At 41.8% G+C, this 16,935-nt stretch overlaps 1 protein-coding gene across 2 annotated transcripts in view; it reads left to right on the top strand.

The window, feature by feature from the left end:
• The window catches only part of GLS (glutaminase), a 51,746-nt gene that overhangs the window by 30,121 nt on the left and 4,690 nt on the right, over window positions 1-16,935 (top strand). The window contains exons 12-15 of one of the 2 annotated variants that reach the window (XM_048954130.1): window positions 616-792; window positions 1,925-2,056; window positions 2,716-2,808; window positions 3,644-6,771. In XM_048954130.1, coding sequence (XP_048810087.1) covers window positions 616-792; window positions 1,925-2,056; window positions 2,716-2,808; window positions 3,644-3,790 — 549 coding nt within the window. In that variant the 3' untranslated portion in view covers window positions 3,791-6,771. Of the gene's footprint in view, window positions 1-615; window positions 793-1,924; window positions 2,057-2,715; window positions 2,809-3,643; window positions 6,772-16,935 lie in introns of those variants that run through there. The other variant, XM_048954129.1, reaches the window with a different exon arrangement.

The raw sequence follows: 16,935 nt of genomic DNA, 5'->3' as shown, positions 1-16,935 counted from the left end.
AAGCAGGGATCCTGGGTGAGACTATCATGTGGTCATTATCTCTAGATACATCATAAAGCATATATGAGACAAAGGTAAAACTAAGGCTATGCAGGAAATGCTAGCATTAAGACTTGTATGTGCTAGTGTGCGCAGCTTTGAAATGTACTTTTAGTGGATGTGGGTGGTCTTGTAAGGCTTAAAAAAAAAAAAAACAACCAACAAAGCACTGCACCTCAATTTGAAAAATGGCTCCTTAATGGCTTTGCCAATTAAGCAAATACAGAATACTGAGGTTATTTTCCAGGCTGGTTCCTCTCAAGGCAACCTAAGGGGGGTTGGGGGAAGGAATCAAACTGAAACACTAACTCACAATTAATAATAACTCAAAGATTAGTATTAAAAAAAAAAAAAGCTGTTAAAGTATATTAGTATAAAACAAAAGCTGTTGCTGGGATCTTTGTATCTTGACAGTAGTAAGATTCAGATGATGCTATTTCATGCCACTAGTGTTATCTGTAACAAATGTTATGCTGCAGGTTATTTTATGAAATCTTATTTCTGTGGAGATGTAGTGGGCTGTGCTGACTGTGCTAGATGTATCAGTTTGTATAATATGACTTTCTTTTCCATAAGCTTTGCTCAATAGAAGTAACCTGTGAGTCAGCAAGTGTGATGGCGGCAACTCTGGCTAACGGTGGCTTTTGCCCAATCACTGGTGAAAGGGTGCTGAGTCCTGAAGCAGTCCGGAATACCTTGAGCTTAATGCATTCCTGTGGCATGTATGACTTCTCAGGGCAGTTTGCCTTCCATGTAAGTAATTTTCAGATACTTGTTAGAGCTGACTGGGAAGATAGATAGACTGTGCTATTGTTTTCCACAGTCATCTAGTTTGCTTTTGCTGTGGGTGGGGAGGAGTTACGTGAATTGTTTAGGAATCCAACATAACTTATGTGAAATCCTCAGAATCCATGGCACTACTTGTACTCCATACCTCATTGTACAGTGGTGTTCCCAGCAGTTTTGCATTTGGGAATCCTTTTCAACCTGAAACAAACTAAAAAAGGCTATTGTTGGGAGAAGTAGGTGACTGATGCAGCAATCACTGGAAGCAGCAGAACTGAATAAGACCTGAGGCAAGGGAAATAGAAGGTAGCAGGAAGCTTTTGTGAACAGTTGCTTTCTCTGACTCAGGATGTTTAATGAGTTGTCCTCATATGTTGAAATAGTGATGTTGTGCACAGCACGTGTACTGTAATGTACGGCTAGAAAACAAACCCTGTTGTGTATTTAAGTACGTACTGCAACTTAATTGTATGTTCAGTGGTTTGAGTGTTTTCAATTTTCCTCATTGCATGGATGTAAAATTGAGTGTGATGTTTTGTGTGACCTAAAAGCTGTTGGGGATATGTGACATGTTAGTTACTATTGAAACAAAACAGTAACTTTGTTCAGATGATAAATAAGTAGGTTGTTTAATGAATTAATGTGCAGGTTTTCAGTTGGGTTTGTTTTGGTTTTGTTTTGTTTTTTTTTTTTACATTTTCAGTTAAATATATAGTTTTGTACTACTCTCATGCTGTGAACTGCTCATGACAGATGTGTTTATTACTGCTGAGTCATAACAGCTTTGTTACAGCAGCAACTTTGAGTTATCTTTTGCATTGTGTTACTGACTTCTGTGTTATAATAACTAGTAATAATAATAATAGTAATAATAACTAGCTAATAACTTTGAATACATACTGCAGATTGCCATGAACTGAGGTCGAGGTTGTAGTCCATCTATAAAGAGAAATAATCATGCTTTGTCAGTGTTTTATAGATCATACTTTATATAAGTGCTCTGTAATCTTTGGTAAAATAATAATCTTTGGTAAAATAAATTGCATGTTTTACAGGGGTGATGAATGTTTGCAGAGGTAATTCTCTAATTGTTTCATAGGTGGGCCTTCCTGCGAAATCTGGAGTTGCTGGTGGGATCCTTCTGGTTGTTCCTAATGTCATGGGCTTAATGTGCTGGTCACCTCCTTTGGACAAGATGGGCAACAGTGTTAAAGGAATTCACTTCTGTCATGTAAGCAAAATTACCTTTAGCATAGTCTTGCAGCTGGTGCTAACTGAGCTTCAGTTAGCATAGCTGACAGTCCACTAATATAGTGTTTCTTTTATTTTAATTCTTTCTTGAGTAACAGATTTCATTTGATCCAAGGGTGAAAAACTGAGACAAGATGTTTGCATTTTATCATAAATAGCACATAAATTTTGGGAATGTCTAGAAGCTACAATGCCAGAAATATGGGGAAATAGATTGTGGACATACTTGGCAGTGGAATGCTTTGTGACTTAACAAAGGCATTATTCTCCTTTATGCTGCATTAGAAGGTGTAGAACTCCATCTGGAAGCTTCTCTTCCTTTACACTCAGAAACATCTTTTAAAACGTTAAAAGTGCAACTCATATCATTGCAATAAAAGAGAAAAGATTTTGATGAAATGTAATTGTTTTGATTATGTTCCAATCTTTAAAACTAACGTAAGCAGCTTTTGGAAAATAATCTGGCATACAAAAGTATCTTCTATGTCAGATGAAGTTGTTGAGGTAGGCTAGGCAGTCCTGGCTTTGTCTCTTGAGAGCTGTGGATAGTCCTGTGTAAAGCACAAGTGCTAGTATTAGAGTATCATATGCATTTGACAGTTGTGCATGGAGAATAATTTGTTGTTTCAATATTTGCAGGATCTGGTTTCTCTGTGCAATTTCCATAATTATGATAATTTGAGACACTTTGCGAAAAAGCTCGATCCTCGCCGAGAAGGTGGTGATCAGCGGGTAAGTTAAGATGTGTTTTTAGTGAGTATTGCTTGTAGCCATCAGATGAGACATGGAGAGTTCTTCTCTAAAGGCAAAACTGCTCAATGATGTGTATTTCCTCAGAGCTTTCAGATCAACCAGTTAGTGCACATTATTGGTGGACACGTACCTTGGTGGACCACACAATGACAGAGTTCTTTACCACAGAATTTTATATCAGATTTGTAGCTCTATCTCATGCAGTTCATTTCCTTGGCTAGAGTAAGGCTGTGGTATCTGATAAAAGTCACCAGCAGTTTCTGTTCTGATTTTAAAAAGAAAAAAAAATGATCAGCAGGTGATGTTAGTCTTCCTGTTCTGTGTTGCAATGCAGGAGATGTATGTTGAGTATTGTTTTACAGTGATGTCTCTGAGTCCACATTGCTTGCTGAGAGCTGCACAGGCAATGAATGGAGGCCTCACGTTGCTGTACCCCAGTGCCTGTTACCAAAAGGAAGCAGTAGATGCAGTCTGGGAAAGAAGTGAATCTAATCCAGCTCTATGTACAAAAGATAAGAGCGTGAGGGTACTTGAGATAGGGAGAAGCTCGCTTTCAGTCCCGCTAATGTTTTAAGTTAGGCATGAAGCTTTCAATGGGAGAAGATAAGAGAATGGTTTGAAGTGCTTCTTGCATGCATACATCTGAAAAAATACCCAAATAGGAATTAGAATTATTTGTAACTGGAAAACAGAAAACAACAGTATATGTGCAAAGAGGTGAAGAACTTGGGTCTGTTAGCAATGATTGCAAATGAGGATTTTTTTTTTTCCTTCAAACACACTAATAAATAATGTATGTTGCTTGAACAACTAGCATTCCTTTGGACCAATGGACTATGAGAATCTCCAGCAAGAACTTGCTTTAAAAGAAACAGTATGGAAAAAAGTGTCACCCGAATCAAACGAGGACATCTCCAGAACCATAGTGTATAGAATGGAAGGTCGGGGAGAGCAGAACTAAGTGAATGGGTTCTAGTTTCATTAAATACTACATTTAAAAAAGCCTCAAGCATCTCTAGATTCAACTTCAATCTGAGTATTGTTTGCCTGGTATTTTCATTTATATTATAAATCTTGTGTAAATTTGTATGCTATACCAAAAATGCTGTCAGAGTTCAAGGAGAAAAGCACACATAAGCAACACCAACCAAACCTGTTAACTGACTTCTGTCTTTACTTAAAGCACAATTACTTATTAAAAAAAAAACAGTAGATCTGAATGTTTTCAAAGATATACCTCTTGTGTATATCTGTGTATTTTTGTTTATATCTAAGAATTTTAAGTAAATTAATTGTAGAGCTAAACAAGAGTTTAAGGTATGTCCTCTGATCAGGTTCAGCATATAAAGAATTTTAATGGAAATATAAAATACTGTCAGTAAACTCATGAATCTCCAAATAACTGTATATTAAGTGGTTCTGAGTCACGTTATCACTTTATTTTAGTAAGAACTTCCAGTTTGCTCTGAGCAGAGATGGGTCCCTCTGATATGCCGTGCTAGCAAAAAGTACACTTTTTTTAATTTGACCTTCAGTCATAATTAATGCTAATATGTAAATAAAAGAGCAAAAACGGCTGGGGAGGACTGGGAGAGAGGGCAAAACAAAGCTTGCCTTGTTTGCAAGTTAACAAATGTGGCAGAAAGATTTCTCACCAAACTATTTTGAGTGTCTTGCTAGCTGCTTGTGCTGCCTCTTGGTAGTTATGACTCAGAAGTCTGCCTTAGTAATAATGCTGTGCTCCACCCCAGAGAGGAATGTAAGCAATCCTAGTTTTTGACTGGTCACCAGCCCAGCAGGGAGCAGGAAACGTGTTCAGAGTAAAGCATTTTTTGTTAGATATTGCAGCTGTTTACACTTAACTTATTTTTCAGCCGCTAATGTGTGTGCATGTTCATATATGGGATTAGAGGTAGCATTGACTCCTACATGAGCAAATGTTTATGAAGCTATTATTCATAGCTCCTTTTTCAAGTGTTAGCCAGTTTCTACCAATGTCAGCTTGTAGAGAATCAGGGCTTGCATTCTTCTGCAGGAAACTGCATCTCAATCTATGCAACACAATCATTTGAATTGTTTTGAGGACCATGTGCAAATGGTGTGTGCAGGCCTTAGGCAGTGCTGGACAGGGCACAGAGTTAATAAGCCCTTGACACTTAGCTGTTCTGTGAGGTTCTGAATATAAAATCATAAGGAAATGATACTAAAAATCATAAGGAAAGGAAAACCAAATCGCCAACACAAACCTCTGTCTGTAAAATGTCATGCTTGCAAAGAATTTGATATATTATTCCCTCCCCCCCCAGGCACACCTCGTGCAGGTGTTCCTGCTGTAGAACTGTGGAAAACCTGTCTGAGTGGTGATACGGATATTCCTTCATCTATGTCCATTAAAGCTCCTTGAGGATTTCATGAGGTGTAGTGTGATAGATGATTCCTTGTAACACCTCCAGCCCTTCTCCCTGCCCACTGCTCCCCTGTGTTGGTGATCTGAAACTCCAAAATGCACTCGTACATCAGTTTTGCATAAGGGGAGAGTTATGGTTTCCCTGTCCCTTTTTGTCTCATGTGGATGTCAGTCAAGGAAGATGCAGAAAGCAAAGCTTACTTTCTCTGAGAACACAAGCTGTTTTTAATTATGTTGTTTCGGTTTTGTTTGTCTTGCATAAGCTTTTGAAATAATGCTAGTATTAAGCTCTGACCTAACCCAGAATAATCTTCCTTTAGCAGTACTTTGTAAAAGGACGAGTTTCCTGTGTTTGAAGCCTCTGAATTAAAATATTTAAGCAAAACAATACGGAGAGCTACTATTCAGTAAACATCAAGTCCTAGTGGATTGTGTGCACGTCAGTAATAAATTGCTGATTATTAGTTATTTTGTAATCTGTCACTGATGTTTGGCATAGGTTTGTCAGTGCTTACCTTGAAAATGAAGTGAGTCATGTAAAGGCCGAGTCTCGAGTTATAAAAATGTCTCATCTGTTTGAGGACTTGTTTAATAGCAGCTACAGAGACGTAACAAGTATTCAGAGTCTGCAAAACTGTGTGTTAGCCTGAAATATCCCCAATTAGAAGGGGGTGGTAATGTGTCTGTGCTGCTAACTAGAAGTACTTTCAGTGATTATATGTTGCTGATTAAATTACTGATGTAATTAAAAAGGGATGTATGATGCAGGATTTGCAGCTACTAAAAGTGCATTTGGAGATGGGAAATCCAAGTCTTTACCATGTTTATGTGTGTAAATTGCATACCAAAGCTTGTGGTAGAGGCGAGTCCTGCTTGAAAAATTAAAAAAAAAAAAAAAAAAAAAGCAAGGAGCTGAATTGATCTTCAGTATGAATCATATTTTGGGTACAGCTTGCACAGCCTTTACTTTAGATAGAGCTGTATATTTTCTGGTTCCGTAATGCTTTTGAAGCCTGTCTCGGAATTGAAGCCAGCCTCAAGTTTGGAGGGGTTAAGAGGAGACTCCTTTGGACCAATTGTGCTGTAAGTTGCCTGCAGTCTGGCCACAGGTGGCCCTTTCTAAGGGCAGCCTGCACAGAGAGTGAGCTGGGACCATAGTTAGATCTGCCCTAGCAGCTTGCCCACACCTGTACTGCTTGGTGAGTGGGCCTGAAAGAATGTGGCGGTAGAGGCTAGTTATTGAATGTTTGAAGTCTGCAACGGTTTTAGTGTTCACCTGTGCTACAGTAATAGCAATTCTTGATATTCAAGCATTTTAGCTGTTTGTTTGTTGTTCCTTGTCAGCATCATTAACATTTCATTAGAAATGTAAATGCTTTTGAAGTTTTATTTTGGCATTTGTGTTGTACCCTTTAGCTCGGTTGTTAAGTTCCCTGTCTCATTTTCCATTTTTCATTTGCATTGTATGTTATTTATGTATCTCAATTTCTAGCATGCTTATTTTTGTATTGTTTAATAAATTTATTTTAAGCTGATTTTATTGTATTTTTTTTTTCACTCAATGGAGAACAGGTCTGTTCAAACACGTTTTTGAGACTGAAGTGAGATAGTGAGCAGTGCTCTAAAGAGAGCTGAAGTTCTGGAAAGGCAAATAGAGCAAGCAGATATAATTAGCCAATGAAAACCTTCCTGAGATTTTTCAGTTAAATCATCAGCTGACATGCTTATTTTTCTCTTTGGAAGTCAAACTCATAATAACAAAACCTCACTGTGACCTTGTTAATTAAAATAAGGTGTGGTAGGATTAAGAGTGTGTGGTTTTGAAGATATTAATTGAGTTGCTTGGAAAATAGGCAGTTAATGGTGCCAGTGCCAGAGCAGTAACTGATATCGAGCATCAAGAAGTAAAAAACAGAGCTTGTAATATATCATAAGCCAAAAGGAAAGTGGTAGGTGTGTTTTTAATGTAGATGATTCTGAGATGAGACTTTTTTTCCATAGAGGAATCCCCGTGATGGAGATGGCCATAGTTATTCATCAAGCTTTCCTGTACGTGGGCTTATAAACAGCAGTTATTTGTACTGCATTTTTAAAAATAAGCTGGATCTTCATTGTACATTAAAAAAGAAAAATTATTGTCAAAAAGTCATGAAGACAAGCAGTAGGTACAAAGAGACCTGCGGGTGACTTACTCTACACTTGTTTTTGTCTGTTACAATTTGCCTTACATTGTGCTTGTTTTGTCAAACAACCCGTGGGTGGGAGGGTGAATAAAAGGGAATGGAATGGAAAGATGGGGGGGGGGAGGAGGGCAGAGGGAGAGGAACAAAAGTTTGGTTCTTCAATTGTTTGTCCATGTTAGTTGTTTCTCATGGTTGTGGTACGTGTCACTGATGAACAAGCTAAGTAGTGCATTGAGTTTCAGCATTATGTATGTTATGTTTTAGTATCCTAAGCATGGTTTGTAGGGTTTGACGGGATGCTGTGATGGGTAATGTACAGTCCCATTTTGTTTCAGGAACTTAATTCCTTGTATGTTCATTGTTTGTGCCAGTCCCAATTATTGCATTACCTACTGAGAGTCCAGTCTATTTCCCATCTGCTCCTTTCAGAGATTACTGAGTAGGGCATTGAAGTGGCTTGTTTCCCTTTGCTCTTTGTGTAAGACGATGGTGATTTTATTGCTTTATGCAGACTCCTGATGTCACTCAAATACTTACCATGTTCAAGTTTCTGGTCTTCAGCATCGCAGCTCTGCATATAGTTCAATTATTTCTGGAAATAGGCGTGTGCCTTTTTCTGTGCACGGCAAGCCTTGCATAACAGTTACATCTGAAGCTACAGTTTTAAGTTCTAAAATAGGATTTGGGCTGGCAGAAGCGATGGTGCCGAGTTCAGCACCAGTTGAAATGCTTCAAGGCGTAAGTAGGCAGTGAAGCCAAGGCAGAGGCATGACGTATGGTAAGGCTGCTGCAGTTAACTGGTTCATGCAGTGTTTTTGAAAAAGATCAAGAGCTATGTTTAAATGTTGGCAGAATAACAGAGACCTTGTCACTTCAGCACTAAACCTGATGAAACCGAGGTGAGCGAAGGGCAAGGGGTGAAGGAAAGACTTCATAACATTCTACCCTCAAACATGTCTCAGCCAGCTGCACTTTGGGTGTATTTCATTTATGCACAGGATGTGCAGCAAAGCGTGTTTGTTTTAAGGTAATACATGCCATTCTAGATGCTGCTCTGCCCTGATGACATAGCTGGTATGCAGCTGGTGCCTTCGGTAGATGTTTTCCTGATAGCAGCTATGCTTGCAGAAGTTGTCTTCTGTCTATCATCTTTGCAGATTTCTTCTAACCTCTGTATCTGGTCAGCAAGGGCAGGTCTTGTCAGGTTAAGTAGCACTGTTACTAAGTGAATTATAGGCAATTCTCTTAGTAGAGATCAGTGTATGATAATTTCATGGTTATTTGGTCAGGCTTGGCATATGCCAGGTGTATCGGTATATTCTTGTGTTCACATTCCTGTGAACCTCTTCTTTGGTTTCCAACATTGTGTTTTTTCAGGGCAATTGCTTTAGTTAGATTCTCCCATGCACGTTTCTTGAATATTCTGAAAATAGTGAGTCCGGAAAAGTAATAGCTTTGATACAGGATCATAAGCAGCTGTTATTTTCAGAACTGGTTTTTCTTTGGCAGATTCCTTCATTGCAGGGTGCTATCAAGAGGGCTATTCACTTGTATTGTCAAACACCTGGTATGCAGAACTTAAAGTATTCACGTGATTATGTACTTGTGCACACCATGAGTTGTGAGTTCATCTTTAAATGGTATCGTTTCCTAAATCAGGATAATTATACTAATACATATATGGTACACTTATATATAAGGCCATTATAGCCCAGTACTGTAACACTGGAAGTGATTTAAGACTTTAAGATTAATTCATTAATTTTTCTGGTGAAACATAGCAGGCTAAATGCAAACTCAGGGACTCATTTGCTGAGGGACAGTGTGTTACTTTTAGGATCACTTGTGATCGTAGTAATTACTAACAAAACAATGAGTTGTGAACACAGAGCTGAGTGATAGGAAGAGATAATGTTGCTTGCTTCCTGTTGATGTGATTCACTTACTCAACTTTTTCCTTGAGGCAGGCAACTTTATTGTTTGTCCAGGAATTACTCATTTAACATGAACATGGATTTTTTGAACTGGTAGGCATGGCTTTGGTTCTAAGTGCAGCTATGGCTTTCAGCACAATAAGTGCATTTCACACTTCTTAAAGGATCTCTGTTTTAACCTTTGTGAGCACGTAATTGTTCAAGGACAACTGCTTAATATGTAGTTTTGGGCTGAGAATAAACTGAACAGTTGAGTAGATTTTACCTAATAAGCTGATGGGCAACGGTGATTGTTCCCAATAGTGATTGAGTTGAAAGCATAGAGGTGAAAGATCATTTCAAGGTAATAAATGCTACCAGACCAAGAAGAAAGAAGATAATGAGAAAGATGAACTGGAAATTAAATAAGCATTTTTAGGAACCTGTTACTGATGTTTCAGAAGCAATCCTTCCAAGAAGAGTGGAGTACAGACTTGTGGTAAGGATGTCCCTGCTCTGACGTCAGCCTGCAGGTTGGTGTCCATCTCATGCATGTCAAGTTTGGCTGAATGCCTTCATTCTCTTTATTTTTGGAATAATTCCAGTTCCAGATCTTGTAGTTCAGAGTTAAACTTGATCAATAAATTGCAGAGTACCTGCCGGCAGCAAAGCAGGAGCATTGCTCTGCCCACAGCGCAGCTATTAGTTGTGGTCAGTAGGTCCTTGAAAGGGCAGACACTCTTTTGTCCTACCTGCTTAATCAGCTCGTGCCACTAAAGCCCTGATCAGCACTTGCTTTATTCGTTTGGCTGTTGTTTATTCCAGTCCTTCGGTCCCAAAGTTTGCAGTGTTAGTGATGTCTGTATCCTCTACTTGAAAGGCTCTTGTTTTTGCTCCTGCATTCAGAGTCAGCTCATCAGCGTTCATTCTGCTTGCTGAGATTTCTGTGTATGTTTTGTATGCTTATTGCTGCAGAAGTGTTTGCAGTGGATGTTCTGTAGAAGGACTGAAAAGGGACTACAAAAATTCGTGTCAGATGACCTTAAGGATTCCTACAATTGTTTTTTGAAAGATGTATTATTTTACCCTTAGGGTATTTCCAATCATAATTTCATTGGTGCTTAAAAACCTCATGACCTCAGAGGAAATAGGAATCTTTGAGAGGGTCATTTTTATTTCTCCATTATAACTGGGGAGCTTTGAGCATGGCAGAAGATTCAAGTATACCTGCCCAACAGACTGATGGCAACTGCGTGTCTGCCTGAAACTGAACCTTTGCCTGAGCTTTGTCTTCTGACTTGAAGGTTGAAAGTCTGTATGCCTCTTCATGCCTTAAATATTTCACTTGATTTGGTAAAAACTTTGTGTACATATTTGGCTCATTCATCCTTTGTCACACCGCCCATTGCAAACAACCCAGCAGCACCGTCTCGCCTCACAAGGGCAGCAGTGAGGTTGGGTTTTCTGCTGCTCCTCTTGTTGAGCCACAATTCTCTGAATTGCCTGTGCTGTTACATTTTTTCTGATTTGGTTTTTGCTTATTAGGTCTCTAGAATTTCTGGTTTCTGTTACTATTTGAGTTTATGAATGGTGGGTTTTTTTAATTAGCTGTTGGGATGTGGAGCCAATCAACCTGTGCTCTTAAGTCCAGTGGGAGATGATGACATTTTTTTGCTTTAGGTTTTGAGAGTTTTGTCAATGATAATGCTTAATTCTGTTGTTTCCAAAATGGAAAGTGTTGATTCATTAATAGCAGAAGAACTGAGAAGTAGGCGTTGGGACTGAACATGACCATGCTTGTCATAATCTAGTGAAGACAGTTCTTAAATTCTACTTTCTCCTTCTCCCAGTACTCTTCCCTTTCAAAACCAATACAGTTTCCTCCAAAACAAAGCTCATAGATACTGAAAAGCATAAGACCTGAGTAGCACTTGAGATAAGCTGCTGTTCTACCATACTTCAGTATTTACCCAGGCACGGGGAGGGAAGCTCCTGCTGCATTGTCATGTAAGCACTGATGCAGGGGGACTCTGTTCATCACTCCTGTCACTGTTGAAAGCTTTAGGATCATCCTTGAGCTGTTTGGTGGTAACAATTAGGGCATTATTGGCTATATTTATCCTACTGTTCACTGTTAATATTCTGCTTCACAGTTGCATGATAGGATTCGTATAGCCTTCTTTGCAGGAGTTACCCTTCGGCTAGAGATGGTTCTGCTCCTGGGATCTTCTAACCCAATACTGATGAAACACCCTTTGAAGCAGTTCTTTCATGGCAATTTAATCAGCTAGAAGGGTGAAGCAGAGACAGTGGTGCCCTGTCTTCCCCAGCCCTCCTGCTGCCATGCTTTGTGCCCCCACTCTAATGATGGAGCAGCAAGGGGAGGCTGCCCTGTGCACCCAGCACATTCCTGTTGCTCTGTTTCCTGTTCTTGAGAAAACTGAGTGATGCCCTGTGTGGTGTGGAGGGGATTCAATTCACCTTCTATTTGTACGGCCCACTCTAACTGTGGAGCTCCCATTCTCCACATTCCCATTCAGCTTCCCCAGTCAGCACTGGGGAAGGAAGGCTGGCTTCTTCTGCACTTGCAGTTTTGGGCATTGCAGTGGGGAGCCAAGGAGCAGTGCTGGCAGAGCAGCCCAATGAGGGGCATGCCTCAGCAGAGGAGTAGGGGGGCAGTGTTCTTCCTGAGAGCTTCACTGAAGGTAAGTGGATGTTTCACTTAACCTAGCAAGTGCTTTGGTTTGGTTAAATGTAACTCTTAATTCATTTTAAATAGTTGTCTTATTTAGGCACATATCAGTTTGCTAGTACTTATCAGGAGCCTTAATAGAGCTAATCAAGAACTGGTAATAAATGTGCAAACCAGTGCAGTAACAGCTCAGAAAAGCCAGCTGAACAGACAGGTTTGGTATTGTGCTGGTTTGTAGCAAGTCTCATTTTTAGATGCTTTTCAATATCTAGACTATATGAAAGCCTGGGGAAGAAAAGGCTTCAACAGAGATGGGCCAAAAAGAAAAACAAAAACCTGTAAAATACCATGCTGATGTGCATTTGCATCTTTTTGTGCCTTTGTACTTCTGCCCTTTTTGACCTCCCTTGGGGGGTTGATCCGTAGGAAGTGTGAATGGCAGAAACTCACTTGAAACCAGTGGGTGAGTGGGTAGAGATGAAAGAGGGAGGCATGTCTCTGCTCAGCCTTCTCCTCCGGGTGGGCTGCTCATCTGCACCTTCAGCCTAAGGCTTTTCCAATGGCTGTTTTAGCTTGAAGGAATGAATTAAAAGGTTGGGTTTTTTTTTGTTTTTGTTTTTTTTCTGGAGTCGAGAGAAGTCTTTAAGGTATGCACTTGGTTTGCTTTGGTGTTTCTTACACTGAACTGCATGCACAGCATCTGCAGCAGGTACTGAGGCTGAGCTGCCTGCTGGCCTGTTTCCATCTGAGCACTGCTGTGTGAACTGAGCCCGATCAAAACTTGATCAGGCTCCTAAAGAAGCAATGCCAGTGTCTACTTGCCTGTATGAAAACTTAAAAGTCAGAAGGAGAAAATTACCAGTTTTACTCAGATTGATTTTTATTTCAAGCTGTTTTAGAAGCTGAATTGCAATAAGAAAACATTTCGAAGTGTAATATGTGTATTCTCTTTTTTCTTTTTCTTTTTATTTTTTTGTTACCAGCTTGATAGACAATTTACAAATAACTGACTTTCAGGCTGGTGTGGATACTGCTGCTGAGTTAGCAGCTGTCAGCAAACAGCAGCACCTGCCTGAGCCCTGGCACGAGGGCTGCCTGTGGCACCGTGTGTGTTTGCCTGTGGGAGCTGCCTGGCTCAGTTCATTACAGGTGCTTGTTTTCTAAGCTCAGTTTCTAAACACAGTGAACTCAGTGGGTGATGGTCGTGCAGGCAGTGGTTCAGGCTGGCTCCACTTGGGAAGCTCTGAAAACCTCCTCCCTAGGGAAAGCTACTGGTGCAGGTTGGGCTCTGACTCCTGGAGTCAGGGCAGTGTGCACCATCTAGAGGGAGAGCTGATGCCTGAGGTGGGATGGGAGAGGAAAACAGGCCACCTTGTTTTCCTGTGCTAAACTTGCAAAACACTGAAGAGTAAATATTTGCAGGTTCTATTTTAGTGCTTGTTTTTTTTTTTTTGCTTTTTTTTTTTTTTTTTTTTCAAATGAGGTCAGAAAGCAAGGATCAGTAATGCATAAAATAGTCAGAAGTGTGGGTGGGTGGAGTGCTGGAGAATGTTATGGAATAGCTGGCCTTGTTTGTAACTTCAGGTATTTGTGTGGGTAACGTGAAAGTGTATGCAGTAATTGGCTTGTGTATCCTGCCACTATTTATATTGTAATGGAACAAATACTTTCCCCAGGAATTACAATTTTCTGCTTTTTCAGTCTACAGAAGTGCTTCTGACAGACCTGCCCGGGGTGGGATATTTGTTTGTGGCTTAGTCTTAATTTTTACTTCTAAAAACTGACTTCTTACCATTTGGTAATACTCTTTATTTCAGGGGAAACAATGCAGAAGCTCAGCTGTTGGCTTTGTTTGGGTTTTCTTTTCCTACAGACTACAGCTTAACTCCTATTAGAGAGTGGTATATTCAAGTAAAAGCATGCTTGTCCTTTAGACTTGACTGGGGATTTTCCACACGGGCTCTGCGGATCTGTCCCCAGAGGTCAGATTCCAGCTTACTGTAAATGAGTTGCAGCTGTGAAAACTCTTAAAATGAGCAGCCCTGTCTGCTGTCCTTAGGGTGAGTGTGCAGGGAGGGCATTCCTCTGACACATCTCCGCTTGGTCTTTGTTGGCTTTCAAAGCTGAAGCTTCAGAATCAGCTGGGGGCCGTTTCTGGCTGCCAGTGAGAAGCCCTGTCTCCAGGGAGGAGTGCAACTCCAGGCTGTGGCATGGCTGTGTTGCAGTTCAGCGTGGAACCTGGGTGAGCAAAGCGTTCTCGTGTGCTCCAGTTTCACTTCTGCTGTGTTTCTTACAGTTCAGAGATGATGATGTATTTTGGATATCAGGAGTGTTTTGCCACAGATAAATAAGCATTGAGAGCCATCAGCTCCCAGGAGGGCAGGCTGGCTTGCTCTGCATGCTGGATACCCCTCGGGGTGGGATCAGCTTTAGGAGAAGCAGCAAAGTGCTGATGGCACTGAGCCCAGCTCCTCTTGGTTCTGGAGTCTGTGTGACTTGGGCTCACATGAGCTCTTGGCTTCACGTGTCAGTTGGAAGGCTGGGACAGCAGGCCGGTGCTCAGCAGGCTGGGCTTTCCCCAGCACGAGGCGTTAATCCGTAGCTTAAGATCTATTTTTTGAAGCAGATGGCTGAGCCGGTGCTGAGCAGCTTAGTGCTGCTGGGTGCTGCCTGGTGAAGGGCCCTGTGCACGCTCCAAGCTGGAGACCTTTCCTTTCCCCATTGGCATCTCTGCACGGTGCTCACTTGGATGGGGGTAACTCTGCCTGGTGGGGTGGAAAGTGTTGGGGCCTCCTCCAGATGGGCCTGGCCTTTGCTGTGTCTATCCTGAACACAGCCAGGAGGAGCATGAGGAACGGATGGCTGCTTGTCTGTCTGTGCTGCCTGTTTCCAGCTTTGTTCCAGCACGTGCTGTCAGCGTGTGCGATCTGGTGCTTAATGGAGTTGAGGCACGGTGCTTGAAGACCTGCATCCAGAGAACCCTTTTATCATAGTATTTTGAGTGTCTTTCTCAAAGCCTGAGCTGTGACGTATTCCTGAACAGCTTCTAAGGGCCTCCATAAGGCAGGAGGCAGGCTGGTTGGCCATGCTGTGCAGCTGTACCAGCACCAGTTTGCACTGCTGAACTGCGTTGGGTTCCTCAGCACTGCAGCCAGCAGTAAGGCTGGGGACCAGCAGTAAGGCTGGGACAGCCTGTGGTGCTGTCACAGAGATCCTGGGCGAGGTGCTCTCAGGCACCACAGGAAATTGAAGTCCAGATTGAGTGACCTTTTTAGCGAAGAGCTCATGGAATTAATCCAGCTCTGAGCTAAAGTAATATTTTCTAAAGGATTTGTTGTGCCCTCAGGGGCAGCTGCCAAGCTGGGCCTCCGGCTGCACGGCTGTGTCAGAACAGCAGCGAGGATGGGTGGCAGGGCTGCTGTGTGGATGGAGCCTGTATGCCTGCAGTGAGTGCTTCTTGCCTCGGCCTCGAACGGGGTTCTCTGCTAACTGCCCTGAGAGGGGAGCTGATGAAGAGTGGCTACCTGATCTGGGTTGGGTTTGGGGCACAGCTCAGCCAGGAAGCACTGCTTCTTCATCAGATTTGTTCATTTGGTACATTGAGAAAGTTTTACAAACTAACAAATTGTTGTGTCCTTCCCTGAACTGTTTTGCCAATGTGTTTGCAGCAAAATCTGGGAGGGCAGCGTATGTGCTGCTCTGGGCACGTGCTCCCCGAAGCCCCTGTGTGCTGTGGTGTGCTTCAGTGCTGAGCCGTGCCATATCCTCAAAGCTTTTGGCACAATCACCTGTAAGGTGCTTCAGTGGCTGCAATGGGAGTAGATTTGTTGCTCTCATGCCCAGGTTTCCTGTCAGAGCCGTATCTCACTTGCAGCATGCTCTGGGAGTGTTAGTTTTTCCCCTTTTGGCCCCTGTCTTTATCTGAGGTCTCTGTACCAGTAGTGCAGCTTCCTGTCTCACAATGCTTCCTTCCTTTAGCTTCACCTTGGTGTGGTTGTTCAGACCCAACAGCTATGCTTTTCCTCTCCTCTCGTGCTTCTCACATGCTCATTGCAGAGCTGGTGGTTAAAGGGACCTTGGAAGTCACTTGGCCAACTCTGCCTGAATCAGCCAGCACCACACGGAGCAGTGAAAACGCACCTTTGTTCATGCAGAAACCTGGGGCAGATCTGTTTTTGGGCACTGATGTATTTAATCTTTCTGTGCAAGGCCAGTGCAGGGCCGGCTCTCTGCTCTGCTACTTGGCACTCAAGGCTGCTAGCAGCAGAGTTTCATAGACTCGGTTCAAAAAGTTTTCTGGAAAACAGTGGAATGGTGCCTAGAACTGCCAGTGTCTTTTTATGAAAAAGACCCATGTGGTGGTGCTTAAAACCATCTATCTCATCGTTTTTGCCTTCTATTAAAACTTGCTGCGTTATTGTGGCCAGGATGTGTTGAAGTACATATTTGAGAGGGGGTTTGTAACCTAATGACAGCATTTCTTACTGGGGGATTTAGCACAGCAGAGAAAAGGACGATCTGCCTGAGCCTTCACCGATGTCATTGGATCTGAAGAGAACCTGCCTCTGTCTGCCTCCGAACCTCACTGTTCTGCCAACAATTCATTGTGCCACAGTTGGTTGCGACTGTTTGTCTTACAGAGAGACTTTCTTCGGATATACGCAAGCAACATCTGTGATGTAAAGCACAACTATGATCACCTCTGCTCTTCCACCTGCAGAGATCTCTCCTAACGCTTGGAGTCTGCTCTAAAGCTCTTACTTTCCCAGAGCAGCTTGTCCTGAGAGGTGCTTATGGTTTGTGGAGTGTGCCAAGCAATGCCCTCCATCGCTCAGCACTTAGTATGAATAGGCAGTGCAAGAGAAACATGGTTTGTCCATTGAGCAAGGGTCCTTTTTTTTTCTTTTTTTA

Source organism: Lagopus muta, chromosome 8 (assembly GCF_023343835.1).
Source record: "Lagopus muta isolate bLagMut1 chromosome 8, bLagMut1 primary, whole genome shotgun sequence".
NCBI lineage: Eukaryota > Metazoa > Chordata > Aves > Galliformes > Phasianidae > Lagopus > Lagopus muta.
The sequence above is the reverse complement of the archived record's forward strand: the minus strand, read 5'-3'. Positions and strand labels throughout refer to the sequence as shown.